The sequence below is a fragment of the Carya illinoinensis genome, chromosome 1 (genome assembly GCF_018687715.1).
Source record: "Carya illinoinensis cultivar Pawnee chromosome 1, C.illinoinensisPawnee_v1, whole genome shotgun sequence".
NCBI lineage: Eukaryota > Viridiplantae > Streptophyta > Magnoliopsida > Fagales > Juglandaceae > Carya > Carya illinoinensis.
The window spans coordinates 48,816,565-48,835,875 of NC_056752.1; the positions used below are offsets into that span (position 1 = coordinate 48,816,565).

At 39.6% G+C, this 19,311-nt stretch overlaps 1 protein-coding gene across 5 annotated transcripts; it reads left to right on the forward strand.

The window, feature by feature from the left end:
* The first annotated feature begins 995 nt into the window (after window positions 1–995).
* On the forward strand, window positions 996–12,537 carry LOC122280137. 5 transcript variants are annotated; one of them, XM_043091134.1, is made up of 11 exons: window positions 996–1,405; window positions 2,016–2,171; window positions 2,271–2,453; window positions 2,558–2,657; window positions 2,753–2,783; window positions 5,675–5,717; window positions 6,304–6,456; window positions 7,850–10,055; window positions 10,206–11,613; window positions 11,811–11,894; window positions 12,053–12,174. In XM_043091134.1, exons 2-11 carry the CDS (start codon window positions 2,113–2,115, stop codon window positions 12,133–12,135), a joined length of 4,350 nt encoding a protein of 1,449 aa, XP_042947068.1. In that variant the 5' UTR covers window positions 996–1,405; window positions 2,016–2,112; the 3' UTR covers window positions 12,136–12,174. The 5 variants fall into 5 exon arrangements, with proteins under 5 accessions (XP_042947068.1, XP_042947084.1, XP_042947078.1 ...); XM_043091150.1 differs by having other exon boundaries at window positions 2,072–2,171; XM_043091144.1 differs by having other exon boundaries at window positions 2,075–2,171.
* Window positions 12,538–19,311: the final 6,774 nt, after the last annotated feature.

The following is a 19,311-nucleotide window of genomic DNA, read 5'->3' on the forward strand; positions in this document are numbered from 1 at the left end:
CTTGATTTTATGGTTCTTTTTCTGCACTGAAGGTGCTGAGTCTCTTGCTGGTGACAAGTGTCTTAGGATGAGTGGCGTACAACATATAATTATTGGTCGTGGACTTTTTTGGAGGATAGTATGGTAAATTAGGTATTCGTAAATGAGTAAGACACTGGTCACTGCTTGAACCGCACGACATGCCATTTGGCATTTTCTACCTTTAAAAAAAAAAAATCTCTCTCACTTTCGAAAGCTTTTGCCTTTTGTAAAGAACCGCGATCCGTTATTTACTTTTAACTATTCGCGCTTAGGAGGTCATTATGGTGAACGACCACAGTTGACCACGTCTTAAGACTTAAATTACTAAAAATGCTCACTACGCCTAGTCGTGTTCCTGTTCCTTCCCTGATATGACCCTCAATTGTCCGTCGTAATAACTTATATTACCACCATTTAAAGATTGCTATTGATTTTTGTTTTAATTAGTATTTTTTTATAATCTTTTTAGGTGGAATTAAATGATTGGCGTCGGAGTATTTATATGATAAATGATATTTTATTAATTTAATGCCATATTAAATAATGATGTAAGGGCGGCTGTTTAAAAGATTATGAACGTACTTTTGAAAAATACTATTATGCTCGCTTTACTTATAAAGTTTATTTTGTCTAATTTACTTGATATTACATGATAGTGCAATGCGATTTATTTAAAAATAAAATAAAAATATAAACATAAAAGAAATTGAGAAAATTCAAAAGAAAAAATATAATTTTTTGATGAAATTTTATTTTATTTCCATTTTTGGAGTGTAAACATATCATTGTCACATTTACTCGTTATTTTATCTAACCAAAACGTAAAAAATAAATTAGGGACTTTCTCGGCCAAATATGGACGGTAGTAGGGTAATATCAAACTCAAGGCAACACTCTACTGTGAAGCCCATTTTTGTAATTTAACATCAACAGTCACTGTCTTTCAATTATAGTTAAGAAAAGGATTTGGAAATGAGTTGCTAAAAACTTGTCTGGAAGCAGACTATCCTCTCCCTCTATCTCTTTCTCTCTCTACTGTATGGAGAGTGTAGAGAGAGAGAGAAAGATACACAAATGTGGGGATGATTAAAGCAAAGACCATCTTGTCATTGTTAGGGTTCTCTTTGAACTTAAAAGCAGAATAAAAGAAAAACCCATTAAAGAAACTGGGGCAAGCTATTCCCCGGGACATAGGAGAAGAAGATTGAAGAGGGTATAAAAGAGAAGTGAGCGAAATGTTGGTACCCATTTGAACCCGAATCAGAGGATCCGATTAAGCCAGCCCAAGATCTCAGAAAATTGACATCTCGGGCACGCTTCGATTTCAATGATCTCTCTAGCATTTGCTCCAGATTTTTGATACTCTAGGGTTTTTGAAAATTTGGTAAGTTATCTTGTTTCTGTATTTCGTTTATCAATGTCTATATCTATTTACACGTGAATATATTTATCTGGGTTTGGCTTGATTTTGCATTGGAATTTGGTTTTATGGTGCGAAGTCTAGGTGGGTATGGTGTGGTTTGGCATTTGGGTTTGGATATTTATTAAACCAGATCTGGGACTAATATGATCGATATTTGCGACGTGTACGGTTTCTGTTTTAGTGCAAGGACGTGAACTTTGGTGCATTTGGCTTTGGAGGTGGGTTTTGGGATTGAGATCTTATGGCTATTTTTAGTAAGCATTTCGGCTTAAAATTATTGTGGGTTTTACCAGCTGGTCGTTTACCTTTTGTTTTAGACTTACGTTAGTAATCCATCTTGTTTTGAAATATGGACGACTGGACAATAATTCTCATAATTGATTTGATTAAATAAAGTTTCATACCTTCCGCCAACTTCAAAGTCGCGTGTGATTTTTAGCTTAGACTGTAATTTTTGTAACCGTCGGGGAATTTTTTATTGTATTTGTTATTGAATTTCCCGGAAACTGCATTGAAGCGCTGAAGTTTTATGATCGACATTTTTTGGGTTTTAAGACTTGATTAATTTAAGTTTTCAGGACCTGTGCCTTCATTTTGTTGAAATTACCTCTGGATTTATGAATAAAGCAGAGAAGAGGTAGTGTACCCACTACCTAGAGTTGGGGAAGATGAAGTCTGGCACAACACTTGATTATGCCGTGTTCGAGTTGTCGCCTAAGCGCTCACGGTGAGGATAACCAGATGCTCGGTTTTAGTTTTCTCATTCTTTCTATCTTGCCATTATGTGGTTGATATTGAGAAATATTCTTTCTTCCTTTCTGGGCAGATGTGAGTTGTTTGTCTCGAGTGATGGAAACACTGAGAAGCTTGCATCAGGATTAGTAAAGCCATTTGTGACCCATTTAAAGGTCGCGGAAGAGCAGGTTGCACTTGCAGTTCAGACAATTAAGCTTGAAGTTGAGAGTCGTAAAAATTCTGAGACATGGTTCACAAAGGGAACACTTGAACGGTAACATATGTTGCCAATTGAAAAAGTTCTAACTTCTAACTATATTTTTTTTTATTGGCTTATCGACATGATAAATTTTTTAGTCAGTAGAAATTTTTCTTCAGGTTTGTGCGGTTTGTTAGTACACCAGAGGTCTTGGAGCTGGTGAACACATTGGATCAAGAGATGTCTCAGTTGGAAGCAGCCCAGAGAATATATTCTCAAGTAATAACCACATTTTGATTATGTAGAGAACCAATGCTCTAATACTTGGAGTACCATTATTTTAGTTACTAAATCTGGGATCCCATTTTATGCAGGGTGCAGGAGATCAACTTTCTGGTGCGTTAGGTATGTTTTGTTTCGTTCTGTTTACTCCCCAGGTAGTTGATTTTACTCTTAAATTGTTTGGTATACAAGAAAACACACTGGTTCGGATATTTTCTAATAAGGCATCTAATACATGTACTTTTGCCTTTTCCATATGCACTTCGTAGAAACAAGCATATCTTATGGCACGGATTTCCTTAGATTTTTCCTATTTGTTTTTCTGTTCAGAGGATTCCCATCTTTTTATTATTTTTATTTTTATTTTTTTGTTGAGGGTACCTTCTAAAGCGTGGTGGAAAATTAGGACTGGTGGGGATAAACTGGAGCTGACCATTATTATTGTTTTAGTCTGATCATTAATAGTGGGAATTTTGGGGTTTACCAAGTCGCATTGGTTGTCAACATAGGCATAGACTCAGCTGTGTTTGGTGATACTGGTATTAGCAGAAGATAGTAACAGGGCAATAGATATGCCATTAAGACTCTGCTGAGCCTTTTGAAATAATTTTCCAAGGTAGCATTCGCTGCATTCCTTATTGCATAACCTTCTGCAAAGTGGGTTTAAATTTTTTTTTTTTTTCATAAGCAAGAAAATTTATTAATCCACATAATTAGGCAGGGCCCAAGTAAACAGGTAGTATGTGAGAGAAAACACCTATACATGTAGAGAATTATTTTATACACATTAGTCTTTAATAAATTATGCCTGTCAAAACTATAAGTGGTTTAGTTGGTTAGTGCGCTAGGCCTTAAGGCTATGGCTTAGCTTCACGTTACAGTACGAGCCCCTTCAGATACAAAAACTTTTTTTTTTTTTATAAGTATCAGATACAAAAACTTTTACTGATAAAAAAAGAAGATTATGCCTGACAAACGGATTGGGGTGTTGAAGAACTTAATTATTTTGATAATACATTAGAGAGATAGCTCATCACATACAGTTGTATGTTAAGTTGTACATTTATGTCATGGTATGTCTAAAGTTGGTAGTATTTTGATATCATCACCTGTTCCTTATCATGAAAAATAAATAAGTAATTGGGTAAATTCCTTTTTTCCACCCTAAACCATGAGGCAATTTGCAATGCCCCTCCTGAGCATTAAAATTGAGCAATCAGCCTCTAATGTTGGACATAATCACAAATAGCCCCTCACTTTTTGAAATTACTATCGATTATAACTATCTCCCTGGGATGTGCAGAGCACTTCCCTTTGTACCTATCACTTATTTGAAGGCCACCATAAAGTTACAAATTTTCTCCAGAAAACTTGTTTGAATGTTCTGTCTTGACAAAAAGCAAAATATTAGGATCAAGGCTTTAAGCACAATAGTTCCAATTACAAAATTGATTTAATAGTTGTGAAACAATTTTAATATAGAAAAGGAAAATAAAATTATACTGAATTTTGTATTAAACCTGACAATCTCCTGCAATATTGCTTGTGTGTTTTTTTGGGGTAAAATCTATCTGGTTTGGTTTCTCCTGAGTTTGAGGTCCCAAAGCATAAAAGGACTTGGATTTTGAGTCCTTTTTTTCTTTTGTTAAAAAAAAAAAATACTCATTTTCTTAGTAAACAACATAAATCTGGGAAAACAAGTTGAGAGATTAAAACTAAGTGGGAGGCTGCATGATGACTGCTGCAGGAGTATATAAAATCAATGAAGAGCGTGTCATTGGTGTATATATTGAATTGTGGTGGAGTTGAGAAAATATAGATTAGGGACCACAATGAAGGAGTTGAAGAAAAATTATTGGGTGCAGTCGCGCTTTGAGTATAAGGATGATGGTGAGCTGAGTTGGTGGAGCTTGCAGACTATCTGTATCTAACAAGGTCAGAGACGTCAGGCATGAAAATCTTAGCAGATTTGCTGAAGGAGTGACAAGAAAGTTAAAATTTCAGAAGAGAATTACATTTTTGATGGGTGGCAATAGATTTGTCGCTATCAGTTCATGCTTATGTTAATAGAGAGGGGGAATAAGGGTAGGGATTCCATGGCATTGCTTAATGGAGAACAACACAAAGAAGGTGGGGGGGAGGAAATGTTGATAATGTTTAGAGTGTGTGGGAGTGTAGCAGTGCCAAACTGTAATTCAGATGATAAACTTGTAATTTTACCTTTAACGTTAGATGGTTGATTACTTTATTTTAAAGTTTTTGGGAAGACATTGCAACTCTCCATATGGAGTAGGGTGGAAACGTTACATTTTTTCATGAATATTAAAGCCATGGTACTTGGTGAATTGGATTGCAGAAGTTATTTGTGAGAAGAAGCTAAACTCATGATTTTTGTTATAGATGAAAACAGTTTTCATCTCTAGTGCAGTATCAGAAAAGTAAAAGAAAACAGATCTTGTCATTTTCCCTGGGCAATGCACTTGGCCTGTTCATGTAAGGCTTTATATTTTCCTTGAAGCTTTTGGGTCTGCTGGCAACAAGATCAGTTTCATTGAGTCCAGTGAACCTGGTGGGAGTTGGGCATGGAGAGGGAGATGTGCAGATAGAAATGCTTTGACCTTTCAAAATGCATCAGAACTTATTGTGTAGACAATTAATGAACAGGGAGTTGGTGGCTTGTCCCATTGAACCTGACTTAATTACCTTGCCATTATACTAAGCAACATACAATAATGTCTGGTTTTGGTTACAGTCTGGGTTTCAATTTTTGCATGGATTTGTAAAGGTATTGAGTTGTGGCCCTTGCGTTGGGCATTTCGATCCAGTTAGTGGTTTATCTGTTGCGTCTTCTCCCTGGCATGGTTCATGAATTTTGCTATGTCTTGGCTATTAGACATTTGAAGTTCTTTAGAAGTATGTTGTGTTGAAAGTATGCATCCAAAGATTCCAAATCTTCATTCTTCTTGAAGCACTTTCATTAATGTGCTGACACGGTTTTGGATAATAATCTCCAGGTGGGGATGGAACAGGAACCTCAGGGGCAGCAGATGCAACAAAGTAATGCTTTCTTTTCCCCTCCTCTCCTGACCGATCGGATTAAATTAATTTGATCAGTGTGTTATTTTACTTAATCTTCACTTTTGCATGACATGCCTTTTGAGTTCTGAATTTCATTTGTTACAAAATTTAATTCAGTCCATTGTAATTTCCCTTTAGATATCAGCCGTTGAAGATGATTTTGATCTTATACTATTTAAAATTAAGGGTTTCCTTTCAGCAGTGACTAAGGTATGCTAGGCTCTGAATCCTGCAATATGGCAACGATGTTAATGAAACCCTGGTTGGTTCGATTAGGGGGTCTGCTACATTTGGGAAGTTAGGAATCACCGTATCTATCTGATCATGGAAATTAAAGTTGTCTGATTGTCCACTTTAGAAAAGAGGCAATGACAAAGGTTATGTTGATTAGAACCTATGAGAAGAGGGCTCAGTAAGTTTTGGTAATTATAGTGAGGTTAATTAGAACCTATCAAAAAAATTACTGTAAATATTGTATATATTCATTAATGAACTATGCCATTACCAATATCCTTGATTTGTTTGCTTTCTAAGTTTTGTTATTCTATTTGACCATTTGCCACAGGAAGGAGCTTTTGAGGGCTATTGATGTACGGCTTGTTGCGGTTCAGCAGGACCTGGCTACCGCAAGTGCTCGTGCCTCAGCTGCTGGTTTTAACCCTATCTCAGTGTCTGAACTCCAACTTTTTGCAGATCAGTTTGGTGCCCATCGCTTGAAGTAAGAACTCATTCTTGAACTAAATGTTATATCTCAAGGTTCACCCGCTCCTCCTCCCACTTTTGTGTTGTGCATGTGCATCAAGTGAACCCAGCTTTCTGTAGCGATTTAGTGCAGGGTTTTGGTAGCAGTGACTGGGAGGGGAAGGATCCTCCTCCGCTTTGGTGCAGTGGGAAAACATAAAACGAAAGAGAAATGAAGAGGAAATGTTTTTAACTTCTTTCACGTTAGGTTAAAACCTCTCCCCAACCTGCAGAGAGGGGAGAATCATAATCTCAAAATCAATACGTGATTTACAGGAATTTTCCCTCTCTGCCACAATGGGTTTTCTGTTGTCAGAGAGGTGAAGAGATTTGAAATTACAGCTTTTTCTGAAGGCATAAAACGAGTTGAAAAAGGAATATAACATAAAACTCCTGCATGTTTGGTCCTGGGTTTTATAGAGAAATCATTTGTTCAAGTGATTTGCCAGGTTGGTAATTGAGGGAGGGAGGCTCTATGGTGTTAAGAAGCTCTTTTTGGTCGATAATTCACATCCATTATCATGCCTTACATTATGAAAGTGCTAAGCTATCGTAGAAATAATGAAAACTGACCTTGTAAACTATAGTCTATCCATTAAAATGGCCTGACAGATAGATGCCTTTCATCTATACTATTCCTTCAGTGATTAGGATTGGGAATCACTGTGGGATTCTTATATGGGTCACTAAAATTATCGTGCATGGCTATTAATTTTTATATCCACCACAGGTTGCACCCATGTATATCCTAAATTAAAAAAAAAAAAAAAAAAAAAACAGTTTTTTATTTTTAATCTTTAAGGGGGTAAGTGGGGTACATGCCCATCTCTTGCCTGTGGCCCATAGCTATACACGACAAAGATGGTACTGGGCTGAGGGCTCCCTTTGTTTTTTGAGTCCAACCTTGATTTGTGCCCCAAAAGTTACCCAAAGTTCCCCTTTTTTTTAAATTTTGTTTCCTTGTGGTTAAGGTTTTAATTAGATTTTGTCAGATGAGGCCGTGTCGTGACCCAATGGACAAAGTAATTACGATCCCCATTTAAGTTGCTTTTCAAATAATAATAATAATAATAGAAAGAAAGAAAAGGTAGGAAATAAAAGGTACACCTCATAGTCACCTTATCAATCCAGCAGGTACGGCAGTTATGGAGGCCTTTTCCAAAATTTTTTAAGTTCCAGTTGGCGTTCGTTCTGCTTCTCTCACCTTTCTTTTCTTTTTCTTTTCTTTTTTTAAAAAAAATAATAATAAAATAAATACTTTTAATGCACAAAAATAGTAAGATAGAGAGGAAGGTAATTAATATGAATATCGATGTATATATATTCTGGAAATTTCTTTCCTCACTATAATTTGTTGGGTATTCGTGCAGCGAAGCATGCACAAAATTCATCTCACTGTGCCAGAGAAGACCGGACCTAATCAGCTCATGGAGGCCAGTTGTCGAGGATCCAGCCGTCAGATCGTCGACAGGGTCCGACATGTCAATCGATGACCCCACGGAAGACACAACTGGGTCCCACCATCAACCCCCAAATAAACGGGTCCATCACCCAGCTGGTCAAGACCAACTACTACAACAGAAACAAAAACAAACGTACCACCTTAACCAATCGCAGTCTCCCACGTTTCAGCAGCCCAAGTCCCTCGCCTCCAGCACCACCTTCCCTGCCCGAGGCGATTTCAACGAGAAAAACGAACAGACCCAGCTAGAGCCCAAGGCGCAGAACGACAAGAAAGACGAGGCTACGCTCGAGTCATCTTCCATTGCGGCGTCTCAACCTTCCAGGCGGCTCAGCGTGCAGGACCGTATCAACCTCTTCGAAAACAAGCAGAAAGAGAATTCTGGCGGCAAACCCATTGTAGGGAAGCCTGTGGAGCTGAGGAGGCTCTCGTCCGACGTGTCGTCTGGTCCTGCTGCCGTCGAGAAGGCCGTGTTGAGAAGATGGAGCGGTGCGAGCGATATGAGCATTGATTTGAGTGGAGAGAAGAAGGATGTAGAGAGTCCTTTGTGTACGCCTTCGTCTGCATCTTCTTTTTTGCATTCGCAAGATAATTCCGATAAAATATTCTCTGGTTCATGCAATGATAAGGACCGCACATCTAAGGTTGATGCAAAGAGTAGTTCCGATGGGGATGGTGATGCTGTGTTGAAAAATCAAGCTGACGTGAAGAGCCAGGTCAGGGGGGATTTGGGTAAAGAAGAAGAGGTGGGATTAAAGGGGCGGACGAATTGGAAAGATCAAACTGGGGTGATTGATCAAACCCAATTTAGAGCATTTACTGCTAAAGCGGAGCCGGCTGGGGTGAGCGACCAGGGGGTTTCCAAGGAGAAGGTGAAGATTTCTTTGAATTGTGATGGGAGTGGTGGTGGCGTTAAAGATCAAGTGGGTATTGAGTCTCAGTCTAGAGGCTTTCCAGAGCGGACTGAGATTGTTGGACTGAAGAATCAGGTTCTAACTTTTGCAAGCAAGGCAATAGATGGTACATTTGATGGTGAATTTAGCAATAGAGTGGAGGACTCTGGACGGAGGGATCAAGTGGTGAAACCACGTTCCAGGGGTTCTCAGAGTCATTCCCACTCTTTGGCAGGGCAGTTTGATGGTGGTAGTGGGCTAAAACTGAAGGAAAACCCCTCATCACAGATCAAAGGAGTTGACGGTGTTCAGTTGCATCCTCAGCCCAAGTGGAGATCTTTTACAGGAGAAATTGAGGAGATTGGTAAGAAAGAATTGCAGTCCTCAGATAGGAAACAAACCAAAGGGGAAGATTCTGGAGTCCAGAGCATGAAGTTTCAGAAACCTGTTTCTGCTGGTCGTGAGCCAACTAAGAAGACTCAGGGTAGGAAGGATGAAATTGGTCCTTCTTACGAGTACACCGACTTGGACTATCCTGGTAAAAAGGTTTCAGAGACTCAAGAGAGTTTCTCTACAATCTCAACAATGCCATCAGAGCAAGTTCAGAGAGTTAGGCAGTCTAAGGGAAATCAGGAGCTCAATGATGAACTGAAAATGAAGGCTAACGAGCTTGAAAAGCTCTTTGCAGAGCACAAGCTTCGGGTTCCTGGGGATCAGTCTAGTTCTGCACGGAGAAACAAGCCTGCCGACAAACAGATGGAGCAGGCAGCAAGTTCAGAGTACAGAAAACCAGCATCAGGGGAGATTACTCCCATGCAATTTCAGAACAAAAACTCAGTTATTGAAGGGGCCGAGAGTACCATTAATATGGGAAACTTCTGTACTCCCAGTCCACCGATGAAGATGGTAGATAATCAGGATTATAGTGATACTCTGAAGAAGAATTTTTCTGAACTTAGTTTTACAGATGATTCCAGAGGAAAATTCTATGAGAGGTACATGCAGAAAAGAGATGCTAAACTGAGGGAAGAATGGAGTTCTAAAAGATCAGAGAAGGAAGCCAAGATGAAGGCTATGCAGGATAACCTTGAGCGCAGCAGAGCTGAGATGAAGGCCAAGTTTCCTCCCTCTGCTGATGAACAAGATCCATTGTCTAGTGCTCGTCGGCGAGCAGAGAAACTTAGATCTTTCAATTGTCGGTCAGATATGAAAAGGGAGCAGGTACTCACATCCTAGTTTTATTTTTATGAAGTGATAAACCTGACTTCTTCTAGAATTTGGTTTTTGTACGGAATCTTTTGAACCTTGAAGCCATATTTTGCTTCTCATTTTATTTTCTTTTAACTAATTTGAATAATATAATTTTTACAGCTCCCAGTAGATTCCTTTCAGAGCGAAGACGACGAAGACCTTAAATTTCCTGGGCAGAAATTTTATGGACCAGACCGGTTTTTCAGCGAGTCCTCTGTTGGGGATGTTGCTTCCAGAAGTGCTCAAACTAAGAAGCTTTTGCCGAACAGAAGCTTGTCTTCATCTACACCCCGCACAACAGCCAATACGTTACCACGGTCATCAGCCAAAGTTTCCAATTCCAGTTCTGGAAAGCGAAGAATGCAATCAGAAAATCCTCTTGCGCAGTCAGTTCCAAACTTCTCTGATTTTAGAAAAGAAAATACGAAACCTTCTTCTGGAGTAAGCAAAACAACTACCCGACTTCAGGCTAGAAACTTGGGTCGCAGCAAGAGTACCAGTGAAGATGTACCAACTGCTAAGGAAGAGAAGCCACGGCGATCTCAGTCCTTAAGAAAAGGTTTCATCAATCCAGTAGAGTTGAAAGATTTGTCCCCCCAAAACACTGACAGTGCCGTTTTGGCTCCAATAAAATTTGATAAAGAGCAGATTGAGCAGAGCCCATATGAAAAAATTCCAAAGAATGTGGAATCTAAACCTTTCCTCAGGAAGGGTAATGGAATAGGTCCTGGTGCTGGAGCTAGTTTTTCTAAGCTGAAGGCTGCAGTTGCATCTGAGACTTTGGAAAATGATGAAGAATTTGATGAATTGGCCTTTGAGGCAGAAGATTCAGTGGATATGGCTAAGGAGGAAGAAGAGGAAGAGCTGGAAACCATGCAGGTTGACAATCGTGCTGATTTGAATAATGGGAAAACTACACTGAGCCCAGAATCTTACAATTCAGCTAATTCTGGGTCTGAAAATGGTGATTCCATGAGATCACTTTCTCAAGTGGACCCTGCTTCTGTGGTTGAATTGCCTGCTACTGAGCCTTCTACTTTCCACAGTGTAGGGTCTTTGCAGGACTCCCCAGCTGGAAGTCCCGTCTCGTGGAACTCACGCATGCATCATCCATTTTCATTTCCACATGAAAACTCTGATGTTGATGCTTTTGTGGATTCTCCGATTGGGAGCCCTACATCCTGGAATTCTCATAGCCTGACCCAATCAGAGGCTGATGCAGCTCGAATGAGAAAGAAATGGGGAGCTGCTGAGAAGCCTATTGTTGTTGCTAATTTATCCCACAATCAGTCTCGTAAGGATGTCACAAAAGGGTTCAAGCGATTATTGAAATTTGGAAGGAAAAGTCGTGGGACAGAGAGTTTGGTTGACTGGATCTCTGCGACAACTTCAGAAGGAGATGATGATACAGAAGATGGGCGGGATGCTGCCAATCGGTCATCAGAAGACTTGAGGAAGTCAAGAATGGGATTCTCCCAAGGTCATCCTTCTGACGACAACTTCAATGAGAGCGAGTTCAATGAACAGGGTAATCTATGCATATCTTTATTTTCAATTTTTTTTTCTCGGAATATTATTTGATGACATGCCTGCTCATGAGGTGTTAAGTTTCAAATGTTCTGTTAAATGATAATGTCCTTGTGTAACTGCTGCCAACTTTGAGTTTGTCTTCTGCATGCTAGCCACTTGCAAAGTATTAAGAATGTTAAGTTTTATTTCTGTCAGTGCAAGCCTTACAAAGTTCTATTCCAGCACCTCCAGGAAACTTTAAACTGAGGGACGACCATATGTCTGGAAGCTCCTTAAAAGGTACAGTTTATCAGCAAATAGTTTGGTTGTATATCATTCATCATACTCATCATACTTTTCCTAGCAGTAATTAACAGTGTGATAGGGCTGAAGGAATAGTTATTCTGATAGGGATGACACTTGACCAGAATTATGTATCTGTAATTCCTCTTTTGCAGAAACACGTGTTTGTGTGTGTCATCCGTGCAAGAAGGAAATCCTTCTGTTCATTTCTCAAAACCTTTACGGAAAATTTTACTGACAGTAGTATACTTCAAAATTTAATCTTACAGCTCCAAGATCCTTTTTCTCGCTCTCATCCTTCCGAAGCAAGGGAAGTGATTCAAAGCCTAGATAATCATACTTCTGTGTGGATTGACCAGAAAAATTGGATCATCGCAAAGGTTAGGGTGTAAAGGAATATCAGATGTGCAAAAGCTCAAGGTAAGGATGATACGAATATTTGTAGAAGATCTAGAATGGACTATGTATATCTTCTTGGATTCATGAGACCTTCCTCATGATTTACTCGATAATATGATAGTGTGTTAAAATATGTTGTATATGTTATTGAAAGAAGAGTCACATTTTTTCGGTTGTATTTCTCGACAAAATTTTGTGAATGCTTGTAATCAATTTACATCAGGTTTTTTTCTTTTTTCTTTTTCTTTTTTCCATGTCTATGAATTTTGTTACTTATATAAAAAAAAATTTCTGAATTTTGTTGGGAATAATAGGCACTTATAGTTGAAGTGAACTTGAGTTTCACTCATTCAACATTCCTTGGAATTTAATCTCTAGTTCTCATCTTATCAATAGAACCTTGTGGTCATTGGATCCACCGTAGCTCTGAGATGCCATTGAAAAAAAGATGAGAATCAAAGATATTTAACCCTTGTTTATGTATTTAATTGATTATTAGTCATGGTAAACCTATGCTACAAGTAGTTTTTAGGAGAAAACTTGAGACACAATTTTTGTTTGTTTGGATAGAAGCACCGGAAACCACTGGTCATTACATCAGCCATACAGAAGTGAAAATTATGATTAACCCCTCCAAATGCCACCTCATTTGTAACCTTTAAGATTTTACCAAAATATTATTACTTAGCTCCCCAACTCAAAACATAGTATTTATAATTTATAGAAATATATGAACTCTATTTGATGGATAAAAATTCATCACTGCAATCTTAAATCTTATGAAGGGATGTATATCTACAAGGACAAGCGACAATTTTGATAATTTAAAGATCATATCTTGAAATAAACTTGACGATTTAAAATGGAGATTTGCTACTCATCATCTTTATACATTATATTTATTTTTATTTTTTTTAATTTTATTCTTTCTAAATTAATTGAATTTTTTTAATATATTATTCATATATTATATACTTGATAAAAGAAAAATAAATTTGAAAACTATAACGTATGATGTGAGAATGATTGAATAGAAATTTTCTTTAAATTATTAAAACAACTGGTCTCAAAGCCAGCGAGTTATATGGTCAATGATAGTGATGGGTCGTCGTTCAGTAGACGCAATCCGTATCCTTAGCAAGGCATGGGTTGATGGCAAATGGAGGATCCTCGTAATTATTGATGGGTTGCTGATAAACGGAAAGAGAGAGATGGTTTGCTGATTAACTTGTTTCCCTCTTGACCAAAAAAGTATATACGATTCCTATATATCCAGAAATCAATTCTATACCAAACTGCTATCTTGGATTTTTTAAGTTATTTCTAAACAAACTCCTTTGATTTCTAATTTTACTTCTCTCAGTAATCTACTCCATCATACTTTTTCTTTTTGTTTTAAAGATTTTCAACAAGATTCTGCTGAGTTTATTTTTATCCGAAAAATTATATTTTCAAATTAGTATGTAAAATATATCTAATAAAATGTTTATACGTCATAATTTAATTTAAAATGTAAATATCTTATTGACGTGAATAATGTATTTACACACGTTAGCTTGAAAATAGAATAAGTATCCTTTGTAAACTTTCAACTAGTCTAAAAAAAATGTACATAAAGAGGAACTACAATCGGCCGAGGGCGTCGACCTTGTCGGGGCTACGTACACTGCACGTACAGCTGTCGATCTTACCTCCACCCCTCTTGCGACCGAGCAGAAGAGGTATCAATAAATCAAAGAGCTTCAAGAACCTGAACCAGAATGTATTTTGAATCTTTGATGAACAAAACAAGAAAACAACCAACGGATTTACAGCTATTTCTTAGATTCCTAAGGTACACATTTTATATTTTAGGTGAGGTTTAAGATGTAGGATATTTGTTGTATTCCACATTCAACGGATTGACTTGATCGTATTGTAATTGACAAGTCATATTTTCCTTGATGAGTCAATTTTATATGCAACTCTTTAACATATATAAGGTAGTTAATTAGCTGGCCGGCCACCTTGTAAAGTAAGCAGCTTCTCATATGCACAATGGCGAGATTCCCAACACAGACGGCTAAGAACAGTCCTCAAAACTAAGAGGCATTACCAAGTAAAACAAACAGAAGCTTAAAATCCCTATACATATTTCTTTGTCGTTGTTTTGGTCCAAAGTGCGTGCATCTTTATTATACTAAAATACAAGGCGGAACAGGCTAAGTACCTTTGTCTCTAAACCAACCGCTTCGGACAATTAGTACTATTAACGAAGCTCAACCTTGTTCTTTTCCTTCACCTCTATGCTGTTTCGTTCCTTTTCTCTTCACGTCTCCTTTTCATGTTCATGACACATTTCCACCTTATCATACTCCTCCATCCATGGCTGACCCCTCCTTTGAAATCAACTATTATTCCCCAAGCCGCCGACGCCATCACCCCACTCCCACCAGCTCACGGTTTGCCTCTCCCTATTACACTCCTTCTAGCTCTCGTCAGATGTCGCATAGTCCTACCTCTAGAACTGTTGAGTATTGTGGAGTCTGGTCCACACCGCTCGAGCGGAGGCATTGGCCGCTCGAGCAAAGTCAGGCAGAGTCGAACGCTTGACGTCAGCTCGACAGTGAGCTCGAGCGGGAGGAGTTCGCTCGAGCGGAGGCATTGGCCGCTCAAGCGAAGTCAGGCAGAGTCGAACGCTCGACATCAGCTCGACAGTGAGCTCGAGCAGGATGCGGAAGGGAAGTTCGCTCGACGCGCGCTCGACACGCCGCTCGAGCGAACATACGATTTTAGGGATTCCGCCGTTTGAACTATATATGTGATTTTTGACTCTTATGTCTGGGTACTGTAGACACGAAAAACACTGTGGAAGAACAGTGTTGAGATCCATCTTGTAGTGTGATATTCCTCAATAATAAAATCCTCTGCAGCTCCCGTGGACGTAGGCAATTTGCCGAACCACGTACATCTTGTATCGTGTGTGATTGCGTGTGTGATTGTTTTTTCTCGTTCGTTATTATTTTTCAATTCATTGTCATCGTTTTTCACAACAATTGGTATCAAGAGCCAATGTTCAGGTCTGAGGAGAAACGATGGCTGGAGATGAATTGAAGGTATCGGGGATCGAGAAGTTTGATGGCATGGATTTTGGATACTGGAGGATGCAGATAGAGGACTACCTCTATGGGAAGAAACTTCATCTTCCACTATTGAGGCAGCAACCGGAAAAGATGGATGATGCTAGTTGGAACCTGTTGGATCGACAGGTTCTGGGGGTTATTCGATTAACCCTGTCGAGATCCGTTGCACACAACGTCATCAAGGAGAAGACGACGGCGGATCTCATGGCGGCTTTGTCAGGTATGTATGAAAAGCCGTCAGCGAATAACAAGGTACATCTGATGAAAAAGTTATTCAATTTGAAAATGGCAGATGGTACGTCTGTTGCACAGCATCTGAATGATTTTAATACTATCACAAATCAATTGTCGTCTGTTGAAATTGAATTTGATGATGAGATACGTGCACTGATACTATTGGCTTCATTGCCAAATAGTTGGGAAGCTATGAGAATGGCTGTTAGTAATTCTGCTGGTAAAATTAAACTGAAATATGATGATATTCGTGATTTGATTTTGGCTGAGGAGGTGCGCAGGAAAGATTCAGGCGAGACCTCGGGTTTGAGTTCAGCCCTAAATGTTGATTCTCGAGGGAGATCACATGACAGGAACTCAAACAGAGGAAGATCAAAATCAAAGTATAGGGGCAAGAACAAGTCGAGGCCTGGTTAGCAGGCAACTTGCTGGAATTGTGGCAAAGTTGGCCACATAAAGAAAAACTGCAAAAACCCCAAGAAGACGGAGAATGATAGTGCTAATGTGGTAACTGAAGAAGTACAGGATGCACTATTGCTTGCAGTTCATAGTCCAGTTGATGACTGGATACTGGATTCAGGGGCTTCCTTCCATACATCTTCCCACCGGGAACTAATGCGGAATTATGTTGCAGGTGATTTTGGGAAGGTATATTTGGCTGATGGTGAGGCTTTGAACGTAGTGGGGATGAGAGACATTGACATTGCACTCCCTGACAAGAACAAGTGGACCTTGCAAAAGGTCATGCACATTCCTGAGTTGAAGAAGAACCTCATTTCTGTTGGGCAGCTTGATGAGTGTGATCATTCAGTGGTGTTCTCAGATAGCACCTGGAAGGTCACAAAAGAGGCATTGGTACTAGCTCGGGGTAAGAAAACTGGTACACTATATATGACTACTGGTTTAATTGACACTATTGCTACTACCGTTGCAGAGAGCACAGCAGATTTGTGGCATTGTAGGCTTGGCCATATGAGTCAGAAGGGCATGACGGAACTTCTGTCTAGAGGCAAGCTACCAGAACTGAAGACAGTTGATTTCGGTATGTGTGAGAGTTGTGTTATGGGGAAACAAAAGAAGGTCAGCTTCTTGAAAAGTGGCAGGACGCCAAAGACAGGAAGACTTGATCTTGTGCACACAGATGTGTGGGGTCCTTCCCCAGTTGCATCTCTTGGAGGTTCTCGCTACTATGTTACGTTCATTGATGATCATAGTAGGAAGGTATGGATTTATTTTTTGAAACATAAATCTGAAGTATTTAATGTTTTCAAAATTTGGAAAGCCATGGTTGAGACAGAGACAGGCTTGAAACTGAAGTGTTTGAGGTCTGACAATGGTAGTGAGTATGTTAATGGCGGGTTCAAGGAGTATTGTGCAACTCTGGGTATCAGAATGGAGAAGATCATTCCTGGGACACCACAGCAAAATGGAGTTGCTGAGCGTATGAACAGGACTATTAATAAGCGTGCTAGAAGCATGAGGTTGCACGCTGGACTACCACCCACTTTCTGGGCAGATGCAGTCAGCACTGCCGTTTATTTGATAAACAGAGGGCCATCAGTTCCACTGGATTGTGGATTGCCTGAGGAGGTTTGGAGCGGGAAAGAGGTTAAGTTTTCTCACCTTAAAACCTTTGGTTGTCTTTCTTATATGCTTGTTGATTCTGATGCTCGTAGTAAGCTTGAGGCTAAGTCAAAGAAATGCTATTTCATTGGCTATGGAGACGAGGCATTTGGCTATCGTTTCTGGGATGATCAGGGTCGGAAAATCATAAGAAGCATGAATGTGATTTTCAATGAGAAAATGATGTACAAGGATAAGTCGAGTACAGTTTCTGCAGTAGCTCCTCAGGAGTCCGAGTTTGTAGGATTGGATGACCTACAAGAGGTCACAGTGCAATGTAGAGATGTGAGTGACGGGGAGAGTGGGTCCAGTGCACCCATTCCTATTATTCCGCAGGCAGTTTCAGAATCGTTTACTCCTACAGTTGCAGTTCACAGGTCAGTTAGGACTATACGTCTTCCACAGCGTTTCTCACCTACTTTGAATTACATTTTGTTGACAGATGGTGGAGAACCGCAGAGTTATGAAGAAACCTTGCAAGATGAGAATTCTAGCAAGTGGGAGCTGGCCATGAAAGACGAGATGGATTCCCTGCTAGGGAATCAGACATGGGAGTTGACAGAACTTCATCAGGGAAGAAGGCATTACACAACAAGTGGGTGTACTGGGTGAAAACTGAGCATGACGGCAGTAAGAGGTACAAGGCTAGACTTGTTGTAAAAGCCTTTTAGCAAAAGCAGGATATTGATTACTCTGAGATCTTTTCTCCTGTGGTAAAGATCACAACTATCAGGATGGTACTGGCTATGGTTGCCACTGAAGATCTATTTCTTGAGCAGTTAGATGTGAAGACAACTTTTCTTCGTGGAGACCTTGAAGAAGACATCTACATGCACCAGGCTGAGGGGTTTGTGGTACAGGGAAAGGAAGGTTCAGTTTGCAGACTGAAGAAGAGCTTGTATGGCCTGAAGCAAGCTCCTAGACAGTGGTACAAGAAATTTGACAACTTCATGCACAGTGCAGGGTATATTAGATGTCAGGCAGATCACTGTTGCTATGTCAGGCATTTTGACAATTCTTACATTATTTTGCTGTTGTATGTGGATGACATGCTTATTGCAGGGGCTAGTATTGATGAGATCAATAATCTGAAGAAGCAGATGTCAGAGCACTTTGCAATGAAGGATTTGGGAGCTGCAAAGCAAATCCTTGGCATGAGAATTGTCAGAGACAGAGTCAGAGGTATGTTGAGACTCTCACAGGCTGAGTATGTGAAAAAGGTACTCAGCAGATTCAATATGGACAAGGCCAAACCAGTTGGCACACCCTTGGGAAGTCACTTCAGACTCAGCAAGAATCAGTCACAGTCAGAGGAGGAACAAGGTTACATGAGTAAGGTTCCTTACGCCTCAGCCATTGGTTCACTTATGTATGCTATGGTTTGCACAAGACCGGATATTGCCCATGCAGTGGGAGTTGTGAGTAGATACATGAGTAACCCAGGAAAGCAACATTGGGAAGCAGTGAAGTGGATTTTGAGGTACCTAAAGGGTTCCTCAGAAACCTGTTTATGTTTCTCTGGAGAGAGATTAGAGGTGCAGGGCTATGTTGATGCTGATTTAGCTGGAGATATTGACAGCAGAAAGAGTACCACGGGCTTTGTTTATACACTTGGTGGTACTGCAGTGTCATGGGGTTCTAATCTACAGAAAACAGTTTCTTTGTCTACAACAGAAGCTGAGTATATTGCAGTGTCAGAGGCTGCAAAGGAGATGGTATGGCTACAAGGCTTCTTGGAAGAATTGGGTAAGAAGAATCAGAAAGGCACTCTCTACAGTGACAGTCAGAGTGTCATATTCCTTGCCAAGAATCCAGCATTCCATTCCAGGACCAAGCACATTCAGATCAGGTATCACTTCATACGGTCATTGTTAGATGACGGACAGTTGTTACTTGAGAAGATTTGTGGAAGCAAGAACCCTGCTGATATGTTGACAAAGGGTGTTACGATTGAGAAACTGAAGTTGTGCGTAACTTCAGTTGGTCTTCTAGAATGAAGACAGGAGCAGTGAGTTGCAGAGGTGGAGGATATCATG